This window comes from Marmota marmota, unplaced genomic scaffold (genome assembly GCF_001458135.2).
Source record: "Marmota marmota marmota unplaced genomic scaffold, marMar, whole genome shotgun sequence".
Taxonomy (NCBI): Eukaryota; Metazoa; Chordata; class Mammalia; order Rodentia; family Sciuridae; genus Marmota; species Marmota marmota.
The window spans coordinates 47521458-47535201 of NW_026000026.1; the positions used below are offsets into that span (position 1 = coordinate 47521458).

A 13744-nucleotide genomic window follows, 5' to 3' on the forward strand; every position below is an offset into this window, starting at 1 on the left:
TTGGGAAGGTCTCATCTCTTAAGACTGTTATAATGTCAATGAAATTTCTACATGAGTCCTGAGGGAACTTATTAAAGACAGAGATGAACAGCCAGATGAAGAGGCACATAGGACAAGGAAGAGAGGAGTACCTGTTGTTTCAGGCTCTTTCCTAGTGTGCCACCCTTCCAGCTAGATCCTCTGTGTACTAACCAGCCTGGAAACTCTCTGAACCCTGTCTTTTTGGGTTTCTATAGAAGCTTCATTTCATAGGCATAATTGATTAAATCACTGATTATTGGTGAGGGATTCAGTCTCCATCCTTTTCCTTACTGGAGGTCAAGGGTGGGACTGGAAATTCCAATCTGTTCATCACATGGTTCCTCTGCCAATTACCCCCCAATCTGAGGTTATCTAGGGACCCAGAGAGAACCATCTCATTAGCATAAACTCAGTTATGGCTAAACAGGGCTTGTTATGGATAAGACATGCATTCCTATTAGAACCCTCTGACTTGGGAAGTCCCACTGGTTTTAGAGCTGTGTGCCAGAAACTGAGGATGAAGACCAAATACATAATTATTATTATATTACAGTATCACAATGTTAACATAAGTTCCTTCCTTTTAGCTCATAGCAGTGCCAAGAAGAGTTGGGGTGATTGGATTTCTGCAGAAATAAGGCAGTAGCCCACTCTCCAACTCTAAGTCCACATCTGACCCAGCCCTTGAAGAACACAAAGACCTTGGCCTGTGACACCTTGACTGAGGCACCATGGCCAGACTCTGCCAGGCCCTGCTGCTCCTGATGGTCACTGTGGCCCTTTTGTCCAGAAGAATCCAAGCACAGGGCTCACCAAAGATTATAAGAAAATTCCAAAACATCTCTAAATCCTATGTTTACGTGCAACAGGCGCTCTGGTATGCCATGAAAGAATATAACAAGGCCAGCAAAGACTCGTACTACTTCAGGGCGGTGGAGATTCTAAACTCCCAAGAGCAGGTGGGTGAAGCATTTGTTCTTTGCTGTTTCATTCCCTGTCTTCAGCCAGAACCTATTATCCATAGATAGTTATTGCAATGAGAAACAGAATACAACCAAGGGACCAACAAGCTATATTTTATTCCTTATTATTCTGAGACGGATTTGAAACAAAATATTCATTAAGATAATTTAAAATTGATTATAGTTACATTCCAAAGTAGAGGTCAGAGCCCAGAAGGCAGCTTTATGGGACCAAGTTTGGGACAAGTTGAGCATCAGCAGCATGAGTAACCACAGGGATGCATTATAACAAAGCGAGCAGACTGTGACTTGGAGTCCAGCTGATGCCGTAAGAAGAAACCTGGAAGGCCCTTTACAGAAACACACCCATTCATAGCAGTGACCAAAAAAGACATAAGTAGAAAAGTACCTTTTGCAACCATCACAATAATAACCAATTCAGGCAAGATTATCAGTGAATCCTACAACCACTTGGTGAGAGTACTGAGATGAATTGTGTGGCAGGGATTGCTTATTACAATTGTGTTTACAGCAGCATCACCACAGACACATGAACATGAGCTGAGCCACGACCCTATGATGACTACGGTGTCACTAGGCAATTGGAATTTTCCATGCCCATTGTAATGTTACAGGACCACCTTTGTAAGTGCACACGATTCTGTGGTGTATGACTATAGTTAAACAAAGGGGCAAAAGGTATCCTTACAATCAAGACATGGGCTGAGTGCCTCCCTTGCTAAATGTTCATCACCAACACTGGGGCAAATTGACATCACATATCCACCAATGTGATGTGTTGAGAGGGGTGATCTCATATGTACATTGTATTCCTGCATAGAAAAGTGCCCTAGATGTAATGATGAGAAACAATCAAATCCACAATATGGGACATGCTATACTCAGAGATATTAATGTCATGAAAGGGGGAAAAGCTGTGAAATTATTCTTCAGTAAAGGATGCTTAGGAAACATGATAACCAGTCCAATATTATCTCTTGAATATAAAAGAAAAAATGATGAATTTTATTTGGACAACTGAGGAAATTTGAATATGGACTATGTAATATAAGAGAGACTTATATGAATGTTAAATTTCTTGAGAGAGCTGATTATAATGTTGTTTGTTAGAAGCCTGAGATAGGGTGCAGAAGAGCATGCTGAGGGAATGAAAATTAGGTCATCCTGACTGGACTTTGAGGAATAAAGGGTGGCAGAGGTAAATAGGGTGACACTGGACTCAGCTCACAATGTCACTGACATAACATGCAGCAGAGAGACTGGAGGTAGATAGCCAATAATCTCCAGTGTACTATGTTGCTAAGATGGGAAGTTTGGTTGGTTGGGTATATTAAATGCTTTTTTTACTTAGAATATTTTCAACTTACAATGGATTTGTAAGGATGTAACCCAGTTGTAACTCAGGGAACATCTGCATAACTTGAATATAAAGCTGTGTTTCTCAGCTGGGAATGGTTTGCTTCACCAGAAGATTATTGGCAATAAATACCTGGAGATGTTTGTGGTTGTTATGATTGAAGGTTCTGCTACAAGCATCTAGTGAGTTGAGGCCAGGGATGCTGCTACTGGACATACTAGAATACATAGGCCAGTTCCCAAACTTCAGCCCCCAAATTTCAGTGGCACCGAGGTTAAGAAATTTGATCTACAGTCATAGAAAATTTCTAGGAGTACATTTGGAAGTTGTTGAATTAAAATTCGAGAGCAGACTCAATTTCTTGCATTTCCATTCTGGCTCATTGTTGCTGAGGGCACCATTAAAAACATTTGGCTCTGTCATTCTGCTATTTGTTACGCATTTATATACATTTCTGAAAACTTTAAAAGTGTGTTTTATATTCATGCAATTATAGTGTTGCACTGTATTTTTGCTGCTTAAGATATCTTGGAAATCATTGAAAGTGCACTTAGATCCAACTCATAATTTGCACTGTATCTTAGGTAAAAATTTCAGCCATTAGGTTTGTTGATAGGAAAACTGCAACAATGAAAATCCCTATGCACACATCGCTATGATATGCACTCTGGATTTGAATTCCTTGGTTAGAGAGTCATTTGCAAGAAAATGGCAAATTGATCCTTAATAGGGCTAAATCAAGTTTAAAATTAGTATTTATTTTATGATATCGGGGATTGAATTTAGGTTTCTCATTCATGCTATAGATCAAATCAATTTAGATTCTTGCCAATGCTGCAGGTCTGAGAACATCTCTTGCCCGTTATCACCGATAGCAGATCTTATTTGTCTTTCAGATGATTACCAATCTGATGGATGCGAAAATAGCATCTTGTTGTATTTCTCTGTACCATGAAGAGTGTCTTTTATTGAGTTCATGGGATAATATGTACTTTCTTTGATAATTTTTCTTTTTTGCTTGCATTATTTGTCTTGCTCTTACGAATTAGTAGTTGTTCTTTATGGGCTGTTCAAATTAATTCATTGTTTTTATATATACTGCCAATATTTTGCACTTTCCTTTTTCTTGTTTGTAGTTTGATATTATTTATAGGGTCTGGGATTTTTGAAAACATATTGACATAGAATTTAGTTTTTTATTCCTTTAAGTTTTTTGGGTTTTCAATGAAAACAGAGCAAAGAGTAAGTGAAGTAATGGAAGGAGATTGAGGGGGAGGGCAATGGGATTGATTGCAGAAGGAAGGAGATACACCATGAAACAAACACAAGTATGCTGTGTCCATATCTAATATTTACCATATATATATATTTATATATATTATATATTTATATATATATAAATTTATACCACAGTGAATTCCACCTTTATGTCATCAATAAAGCCCCAATTAAAAGATATAAATAAATAGAAGGAAGCCCAGCAGAGTACATAATATGTAAAAGGGGTAAAGAGGAAGCACAAGGACTGAAATGGGGATAATTATATTCCATGAATACATAATTATGTCAGTCTGATCTCCACTATTTGTGTAACTATAATGCACTAATAAATATTTAGGTCTAACTATGTGAAATAACAACCATTTATTAATTAGTAATGAATGCTTTTCTTTTAGAAATTTATTAAATTAAAAACATTTTCATTAAAAAAAGTTTTTTTTTTGAGTTTTTTGTTTCAAGAAGTCTTTTTCTATTTAAAGTATAACTGTTGTAATTCTTCTAAGACATTTATAATTTTTAAATCATTAATCTATCCTGCATTTATTTTTACTTATAGAATAGGCACTAGATCTAACTTTTACATTAAAAAAAGGTCAATTGTCCCAAGTCTCTTTAGTAAAGAGTCTCTATGTTTTGAAAAGCCAGCATACCATAGACCAAATATTTAAATATATTGAATTTATTGTAGGATTCTACAATATAATTCTCTTCCCTTGATCTGTTCATCAGATCTTGGGCCAGAATCAGAATTTGCTATTGAGTAGAACAAATGATATGGTTTGAATGTGTCCCCACCAAAAAAAAAAAAAAAACCAAAAAAAAAACAAGTATGTTGGAAACTTAATCCCAGTGCAGTAGCATTGGAAGGTAGGCCCAGATGTTTAGTGTTTCCATTATGATTAGATCGACGCTGATTATGAAAGGGCTTGAAGCTGTGAGTTAGATCGATTGCCCTTACTCTCTTGTGCATTCTTTTGCCCTCTGATGTTCACTGTGAGTGGCTCTCACAGTGAGAAGGCCCTCACCAGATGCAGGTCCTTGGCTATGGATTGCTCAGCTTCCAGAATTTTAAGAAATAAATATCTTTTTTTTTTTTTTTATAAATCACCTAGTCTCAGATATTCTATTTTAGCAGCACAAAACAGACTAGGTTCTCTATGTTATTCTTCTTTTGTTATTAACACGTGTTGTATACAGAGTTTCACTGTGACATTTCCATACATGCACATATTGTGCATTGATCATATCCACCCTTCCTTCTACCCTCTCTTTCCTTCTTCTGTCTCTCTACTCCTCCACTTCTCTGGTCATTCCCAAATAATTTCTTTCTATTTTCAGTTTGTTTTTTCCCAAAATTTCCATATATGAGAGAAAAAATGTGATACTTGTCTTTCTGCTTTTGGTTTATTTTGTTAAAATGATGTCCTTTTAGGACTGGAGGTGTGGCTCAGGACAGATTATGTTCCTGAGTACTTAGCATGCATAACTCCCTGCGTTCAACCCCCAGCACCAAACCAAACCAAACCAAATCAAACCAAACTAACTGAACCAAACCAAACCAAACCAAACCACCTTTTGGTTGGGATTTTGTCTTTCAATATTATATTTGGTTGCATTTAGCAACAGTATGTCTATCTACTCTTTCTTTTTTTCAGAAAAGATGTTTATTTATTTTTTGTTTGTTTTGTATTTTTTGATACCAGGGTTTGATCCCAGAGGCACTTAACCACTGAGCCACATCCCCGGCCCCCTCCCCTTCCTTTTTTTTTAAAAAACCTTATTATTTGCCTTTATCCTAACCCCAGATTTAAAAGTCTCATATGATGAGGTCAAGTCCACCAGGTTAATATCCTTATCCATCTTAAAGTTAGTTATGCTTTAAAAGTGAGTGAAACCTGCCATTTTCACAGTCCTAAGTATCTTATAGGGCAGGGAGAGCAAGGGTGGGGACTTTGGGGGCATATTAGAATTCTGCCCACTATACTCATTTTATTCAGTGCCTGGGCAACTTTCCCAGAATCTCTAAAATGTCTATTATATTTTCTTATTTATCTCTGATTGTTTTGGGACTAGTTACTGTTTAACTTGGTCATTAATATGTTTTCTCCTTTAAGTCTTATAGACCTTGTTTTTCTAGTTGTGTCCCTCTTCTTTTCCCCTGTTTTTTTTTTGTAAATATTGGTGCATTATAATTATCATAAAAGTGGAATTTATTGTGGTATATTTGTTCATAGACATAGTATAATTTGGTCAATTTCATTCCCCAGTACCTCCTCATGCCCTCTCCTCCTTTACTCTTTCTTGATCCTCCTCCTTTATTGGTCTCCCTTATATTTTTGTGAGATACCTTTTTTTATCCCCTCTTTTTTTGTATGCATGAGAGAAAACGTTTGACCCTTGTTTTTTTGAGGCTAGTTTTACTTATCATGATATGTTTCTGTTCATATCCATTAATTTGCTAGCGAATGTCATACTTTTATTATCCTTTATGGCTGATGAATACTCCATCATATATATACATACATATACATATACCACATTTTCTTTACCATTCATCTGTTAAGGGGCTGGTTCCATAGCTTGGCTATTGTGAATTGCACTGCTTTAAACACTAGCATGTGTGTATAAATATAGAATTCTGATTTTAGTTTTTTTTTTTTGGATAAATACCAAGGAGTGGGATAGCTGGGTCATATGGTGGTTGTTGCACCTTTCTCAAAAATAAAAAGCCCATATTTCATGTTGCATAACTACATCTCTCCAAGAGGCCCTCCTTGGGTAGAAGGAGGGTTAGCTTGGGGCTCAGTGCTGGTAGGATGTCTAGGAAGTAGGGCTTTTAGAGGCTCCATTACATGGACTGTGGTATGGATTACTGAAATTGACAAAAGATGGAAGGTCTTAGGAAAAATCAATCTACTCTATGAAAGTTTCAGTTCTGGAACATGTCAATATCCCCTCAATATTTATTGATTAGGTGTGAAGATGAAAAAACTGTTATGTATTTCTTAAACCTCAAAAAGTAAACTATTAGTTTTTCCATGGGGATTTTTTTTGTGGGGGGGGAAAGATAGTTTTCTTGCTTTATCCTGGGGACTGTTGCCATTACTTTAAGATTAAATAACATAATGAGAAAGAAAGAGATATAAAGGTAAGAATCCCTCCAAATTATCCCCAAACTTCTGGAAAAGACATGTAGAAGAGAGGGAAGACATGGAGACATTCTTGCCCTAGGCAGCCAATTGTTTACCAGAAGTGATAATTGATACCATTTTCTTTTTTGATGTTTAGTTTTTAATTACTCATTGACAGGTAACAGATAGTTTGGAGTACTATATTGAAGCCAAAATTGCCCGAACAATGTGCAAGAAAACTTCAGGAGAAAATGAAAACTGCTTATTTCAACAAAATCCTGAAATGCAAAAGGTATGTGGCCGAGACAAAGGGAGTGATAGCCCTAGTTAGATTTGTGTACCAGGCAAAGAAAATTGACTGGACCAATTCTACTTTATTTTCTAGTTCCCTTTTCATTGCAAATTTATTTATTTGTTCACTGTGGTGAGGATCGAATCCAGGGCATCTGCTAGGCAAGTGCTTCACCAATGAGCCACATCACCAGCCCTCTAGTTTGCATTTTAAGCCAAGTTCTGATCATATTCAGGACCTAGGACAGCCAGGTTCTAGACCTGGGGCACTGAATCTATGATCTATTGTTACTTCTAACCTCCTCCACCCCACCAATACACGCACATACGTGTACACACACACACACACACACAGACTAAAAGCAAAACCAACTCAATATTTCTCACTATTTGAGTTGTGCTTTTCAATTACTCCTCCCCCTGTGCTGTGGTATGTGCTGGGGCAAGCATGTCCCAGATGAGTGGTTTGCTCACATCTGGTAACAGGGGATAAGCAAGTATGTCTCACACTGCTCAGGTCTCTTGTAGAGTGACCTGTTGTCCTGTCCAGATTGAGGTATTTCCTGGGATATGGACCTTTCATTGCTAACACCAGGGAAATTTTAGCCAAACCAGTAATGTCCCAAGGAAATTTGTATTTTAAAGAACTTCTAAGAATAGTTAGGCAGACCCTGCTACAGTACTGATAGAGAAGCAATGGATGGCAGCCATCTTGGTGGATTACCTCTTCCAGGCATGACCACCCCCAGTCCCTAAAATACTTGAAAGACGATTTGTCTCAGTTCAGGTCTCCACAAGCTTGGGAACACAAGGAGGAACTCTTGATGGATACCCATAGTCTAGCTGCTGTGTGAAAGGGCCTGAGGCTGTAGATGGCCTTTTTCACCAACTTGGCTTCCTGTGTCAGTCTTCTGCTTCTTAGTATTAGAGGTGAGGGACCATCCTAGCTGAATCCAGGTCTTGTCAGGCCTTGTGCCCATATAGAGACAGTAACAAGGGGCCATCCTTAATCAGACATTTCCTTACTCTCCTCATGTTTCACTGGCAGGGACATTTTATGTTTAGATTTAATCCCTTTAAGTAACAAATATTTTCTAAAAATGAATTATTATAAAAATATAAGAAATGAAAGTGATGCTATGCCCCTTTGGGCCCTTGATGTTGTCCCAACTCTGATCCATGCTTAGGAGTTACCAGTGATATATACCATTTGTGTAGACAGTGATTATTGCACTATCAATGTGCCTATATGGATAGAGCTTTTCTTCTCTTTCCTTTTTTCTTTTTAATAACTGCTGACCTACACTGTATTTTGATGTGACTTTCTTTTCACATTTGTCTTGTCAATCTTCTCATTGATTATTTCCAATTTTTCACGTTTATAAGTGAAGCTGCATTGAAAATCTTTATACACATTATATTACTGTGCCTTATGTATTTTTTGCATATTTTGCATATACCTAAACTGGCACGAGATATGGCTAGGCATAAGTAATGGAACATTAGTGCTTGCCAAAAACTACTCAGACATGCTACAATAAAAAAATATTTTAATGAATTGTAAATATCACATCAGGATGCCAAAGTTCAAGTGAATGGCTGCATCTAGAGAGTGAATTTTTGTTATCAGCTATTAGAAATAGCTTTAAAAAGTAATGCTTTAAAACTTTAGGTAGGTACAGAGAATAATATATTACATACCCATGTGCCTATCACACAGATTTTACAACTATTATCATTTTATCAGATTAATTTTAAATATTTATTATTTTTATTTATTTTTTAAGATAGATCTTATTGTTTATATTTAAGATACGTCATATGATGTTATAGGACATATATAGATAGTAAAATGGATACTATCATGAAATAAGTAAATATGTCCATTATTTTACATATCCATTTTTCTTTTCATGGTATAAAGAACTAAAATAAAATAATTTAGCAGGAATCACAAATATAATTTAATCTTAAAACTATAATCCTCACATTGTACATTAGCTCTCTAGACTTGTTCACTCTACATAGCTGCTATTTTTGTAACTTCTAACATATGTCTTCCTATTTTTTCCCTGCCTCTGGGTAATCATTGTTATATTCTCTATTTCTGTGTATAAGTGATCATTCCAATATTTTTCTTTCTGTATTGGACTTATTTATTTAGAATGTCTTCCATATCTATACATGTTGTGGAAAATGGCAGAATCTCCTTTTTAAAGTCTAAATAATATTCTATTGTCTTTATATTCCAAGATTTTCTTACCCACTCATCCATTGGTATATACTGGCCTGTTTTCATATCTTGGCCATTGTGAATAACACTGCAATAAACACAGGAGTGCAAGTGTCTTTATGAGGTGGTGATTTCATTTCCAGAGATTATTGGGTCATCTGGAGATCTAATTTGAATTTTTTTGGGAACCTCCATACTGTTTTCCATGATGGCTGTACCAATCTACCTTCCTACCTACAGCATACAAGACTCTTTTTTCCACATCCTTGGCAGAATTGGTTGCCTCCTGACTTTTTGATAATTGTCATCCTAATGTGTTATTAAATATTTATTTAAGAGGAAATATGTTATACATCTATTCCACTTTCCCTCTCAAAGATAACCAATATTCCAAAATTGGTAAGAAACATTCTTATCCATGTTTTAAAACTTAAAAAAAAGAAAACTATGTATGTAGGGTCTTTGTATATTTTTCAAAATCAAATGATTTTGTAAGTTTCTTTTTTTTATTCCCTATGCTTTCAGATATATTTGTGTTGCTAGTATTTATTAAGCCAAATAATTACTTGGACCGATTGATATATATGAACATTGTCCAAAATAATTTTTATTACTGTATATTAAGTTATCACATGACCATATGACATTGCATTTAGCTATTTCCCTATTTTGGCAGCTTTTGAGTATTTTCAGCTTTTCTCTTTTAGGAGCAATGCAACTGCGAGAGTCCTGCTGACATTCCCAGGGGATGAGAATCTCCCCAAGGATGAGATTGGGAGTAGAGCTTGGATAAATTCAGTGTTAATATGATTGGCCACACTTTACTGTCCAAGGTGGTTAAACCAACACATTCTATCAGTGGTATAAGCAACAGATCATTTCCCCCTTTGCCTTATCTACTTCTAAAATTGGTGTTAGGGTCATAAGTTTTTCTTATGTGCATGTGTGAAATGTCATCTTCTCATCATTTCACTTTGGGTCTCCCTGATTTTCAACAAGATGAGAAACGTGTTGACATTCCTAGCTTTTCACTTCTAAGACTTGAAAAGTTTAATATGCTTTTCCCTGGGGGAATCAGATGGCCTTTAACTAGAGCTGTAGCCTTAGGTGGTGGAGGATCCTGTGATTCCCTGACCTCACTCTCCTCCTGGCTCTTAGTTTCCTGCCTTTATATTCCCTTGACCAAACCCACCTTGAAGCCAGAGGATGCCCTTGACACAGAGCATAGAAGTCATAAGTCAAGGGTGCCCATTGCCATGGTCATAATGGTTAGAGATTGATGTCACCCCTTTGAAAGATTAGATGGCAAGAGTACCTATTGGTGAAGCCCATAGTAGTCACCCTTGAAAGATGCCAGGTGGAGAGACAATGGACAAAAAGTGTCTCAGGGCAGAGGCAGAGACATGAGATCAGTGTGAAACCCTCAGGTCTACTGGAATACCTCAGCTGAGAGACGACATTGGTTGAGTTGGTGTAGATGATCAGGTTCTGGATGCCTAAGAAAGCCTTGGTCAAAATTTAATGATGCATTGACAATGGTGCACAAGAAGGGGAAAATCAAGGATGACTTCAGGTCTGAGGGGTCTGGAGCGAGTTTACTGTCTTGGTTTTTGTTACAAGAAATCCACTTGCATCCCCCTTTTTTTTGGTCACGAGGTAGTTCTTGTCTGTCCTTACCCTTGTATATGAGCTTTTCTTTTTCATCTACAGAGCTGCTGTAGATTTGAACTGAACTGTTTCCTTGGGCTATGTATTATATAAGGATTTCAGAAGGCTAAACATCTAGGATCATTGGAAGATAAATTTCAAAGCTTGATATTATTTTAAGTAGCTATTAATCTAGAGAATTAATGAGGAATATTTTGAAAATATAAAAAATATTAAATATACTGAAAGCAACAATACTCTATGTAACGCTTAACATTATCAATGTATTTTTATATATTCTACTTTTCTCTCCCTTTTTTGGTACTGAGTATTGAACCCAGGGCCTTGCGTATTACAAGCAAGCACTCTACCACTGAGCTCCACCCAGGCCCATTTATTTTATATTATATTTATATTTTGGGTAGTTAGTAGCATAACAAACACCATTTCATAAGTATAGCTTTTGGTTTAATAATAAAAGCTAAGCACTTCTTAAACTATAAAATTACTTGAGATCATAATGTAGTGAAACTACCTGATTTCATTTTATGGTGCTTTCACATATTATTTAGACAATTCCCAATGAATGAGTTACTTAAGTTTTCCTCCCCATCAAGTTTTAGCTATTAAGAACATTATGATACTTCTATGTGTGTGTGTGGAAAGCACCAATCACAGATGGATAAATGGATGAGTAAGAGGAGTATCAGTGGAGTGCAGGGGGTTGGTCAGGAGGGGGCAGTGAGGAGAAATAGGGACTGAAATGGAGTGTGTCAGATTCCATACATGTTTGATTTTGTTGGTATGAACCCAGCTACTATACATAGCTATAATTCTCTACTAAAAAAAGAAAAAAAATACATAAACAGAACAGTGTAATAAAAACACTCTTTAAAAATTCTTTTTGTGTGTATATTTTATTATTGTTTCCTTGTAGGCAAAATTTCCAGAGATTGAATTATTTATGCAATGTTTTTCTACCTTTTAAGGACTTTTAATATACATTGCAAAAATACCCATAAGGACTGGTCTTGATTATTATTTGTTTTAGCTCTTCTCCCTTGGCTGGTCCAGAAATTATTCAGTTAGTTAGTTAATCCTCTGATAAGTCCAGCACTCACTATCTCCCATCCCACCACCAATCAGTGCTTACCAATACTGGACATTCTTCTTCTCCCTCTGTACACTACAGAGAAGACTCTGGTCTTTCATTGCCTGTCTGGGTTGCTTGTGGCTTGTCTTATTTTACCTCTCAAACTGTTCCTATACCTTTATATCTTGTACAACTTTACCTCTACTTGATGCTGCCATTCATGTTCACCTCGATGTCTTGCCAATATTCTTTATATTTTTATTCTAACTAAATGAAGATTTTAGGAAAGATAAGAAGATAACAAGTGTGCTCATTCCCATCATAAGCCTGAATATCCAATTGCTCTTCAGGATTATGGGACTAGATCTATGTGTCTATTCCCAGCTCTATAGCTACAAGCTTTTATTTTATTTTATTTTTAAAATTTCTGGTCAAATTTTGATCCAGCTTTCTGAAGTATGCAGGATCCTGTACTCTCCTTCTCCTTCTCCTCCTTCTACTTCTCCTTCTTCTTTTATAGTGGGGATTGAACCCAGGGCTGCTTAACCCAAAGTCACATCCCCAGTCTCTTTATTTTTTTTATTTTGAGTCAAAGTCTTGCTAAGTTGCTTAGGGCTCTCTCTTGGTTGCTGAGGCTGGCTTTGAATTTGTGATCCTTTTGCCTCAGCCTCCTGAGTCGCTGGGATTACAGGCTTGCACCACCATGCCTGGCTCCTATGCTATTCTTGTAACATTGGTTCCCCAGGGTAGGATGGAGTGGGCCCTCAATGCAGCATGGGGTCTCCATGGGCTACAGGAAAGTCAGTGTGGCTGAACACAAGGATTTCCAAAGGATAAGTAGTTTCTGGTCTCAGGCCCTTGCTCTCCTTGAGCAAATAAAGCCACACTTATGGTGTCTCAGATCACAGGGGCATGAATTAATGAGGACCCATTTTACTGAGTGAGGCTGGCACTTCTCCTAAGGTATACAGTCTGTGGACTCTGGTGAGTTTTGTTGATTCAGACAGCATCTTAACTTTCCTGAGGCAAATTTTGGGACTGGAAAATAGGAGTGCCTATTTTTGTTCTCCTTTTCCCATTTGTTTTCATACCAGCTAATTTCTCTTTTTGTTTCTTTTAGGTGTATTTTTGCACTTTCATTGTTAGGTCCAAGCCATGGAAATTTGAACTCAACATGCTGAAGGAACAATGCAAAGGTGTCTAGCGTATTCTGCCACACTCAGTTCCATTTTAAAGAAGTAAAGGCACTTGCAAGACATTTGAACACCACAGTTGACTCCTTGACTTCTTTTTGTGGCCTTTTGCTTTTTTTATTTTCCAGGGTCTATTGCTGAGAATGTGTGATGGTTTTTATAGGATGGCAACTTCATCTACTAGCAGTGACAATCTACAGCCAGTAAAATAGCTGTTTCTATACCTCACCAAGCTCTGAATACAAATTACCTTTCACTGATGATTTTTCCTGGGAAATTACTCTCAATTGCCTGAAGCATGGTGGATATTTCTGTAAGTTTCAGAAAGTCTGACTACCTGGAGAGTGACTAGCCACGGATTCCACAGAAATCTCCCTGCCCAAGACCAGAGCTCAAGGGCTTAGGAACACTTGGTTACAAACCCAAGAACAATTAGAAGTCCAGAATGGTCTATTTGGAGATCTGAGTTGGTTTCAAGTTGAAGCAGGAAAGTTCAAGAATAATTTAGGTGCCT

At 37.0% G+C, this 13744-nt stretch overlaps 1 protein-coding gene across 1 annotated transcript; it reads left to right on the forward strand.

Annotated features, from left to right (window-relative positions):
• The first annotated feature begins 752 nt into the window (after window positions 1-752).
• Window positions 753-13241, forward strand: LOC107147151 (cystatin-13-like). Its single transcript, XM_015491594.1, has 3 exons — window positions 753-980; window positions 6952-7065; window positions 13158-13241. Exons 1-3 carry the CDS (start codon window positions 753-755, stop codon window positions 13239-13241), a joined length of 426 nt encoding a protein of 141 aa, XP_015347080.1.
• Window positions 13242-13744: the final 503 nt, after the last annotated feature.

What these genes read in the sequence shown, in the direction of transcription:
- LOC107147151 (XM_015491594.1), top strand. Translation starts at nt 753, where the DNA reads ATGGCCAGACTCTGCCAGGCCCTGCTGCTCCTGATGGTCACTGTGGCC. An exon ending in TTCTAAACTCCCAAGAGCAG is followed by an intron (nt 981 to 6,951) that starts GTGGGTGAAGCA and finishes ACTCATTGACAG; the next exon opens with GTAACAGATAGTTTGGAGTA. An exon ending in AAAATCCTGAAATGCAAAAG is followed by an intron (nt 7,066 to 13,157) that starts GTATGTGGCCGA and finishes TGTTTCTTTTAG; the next exon opens with GTGTATTTTTGCACTTTCAT.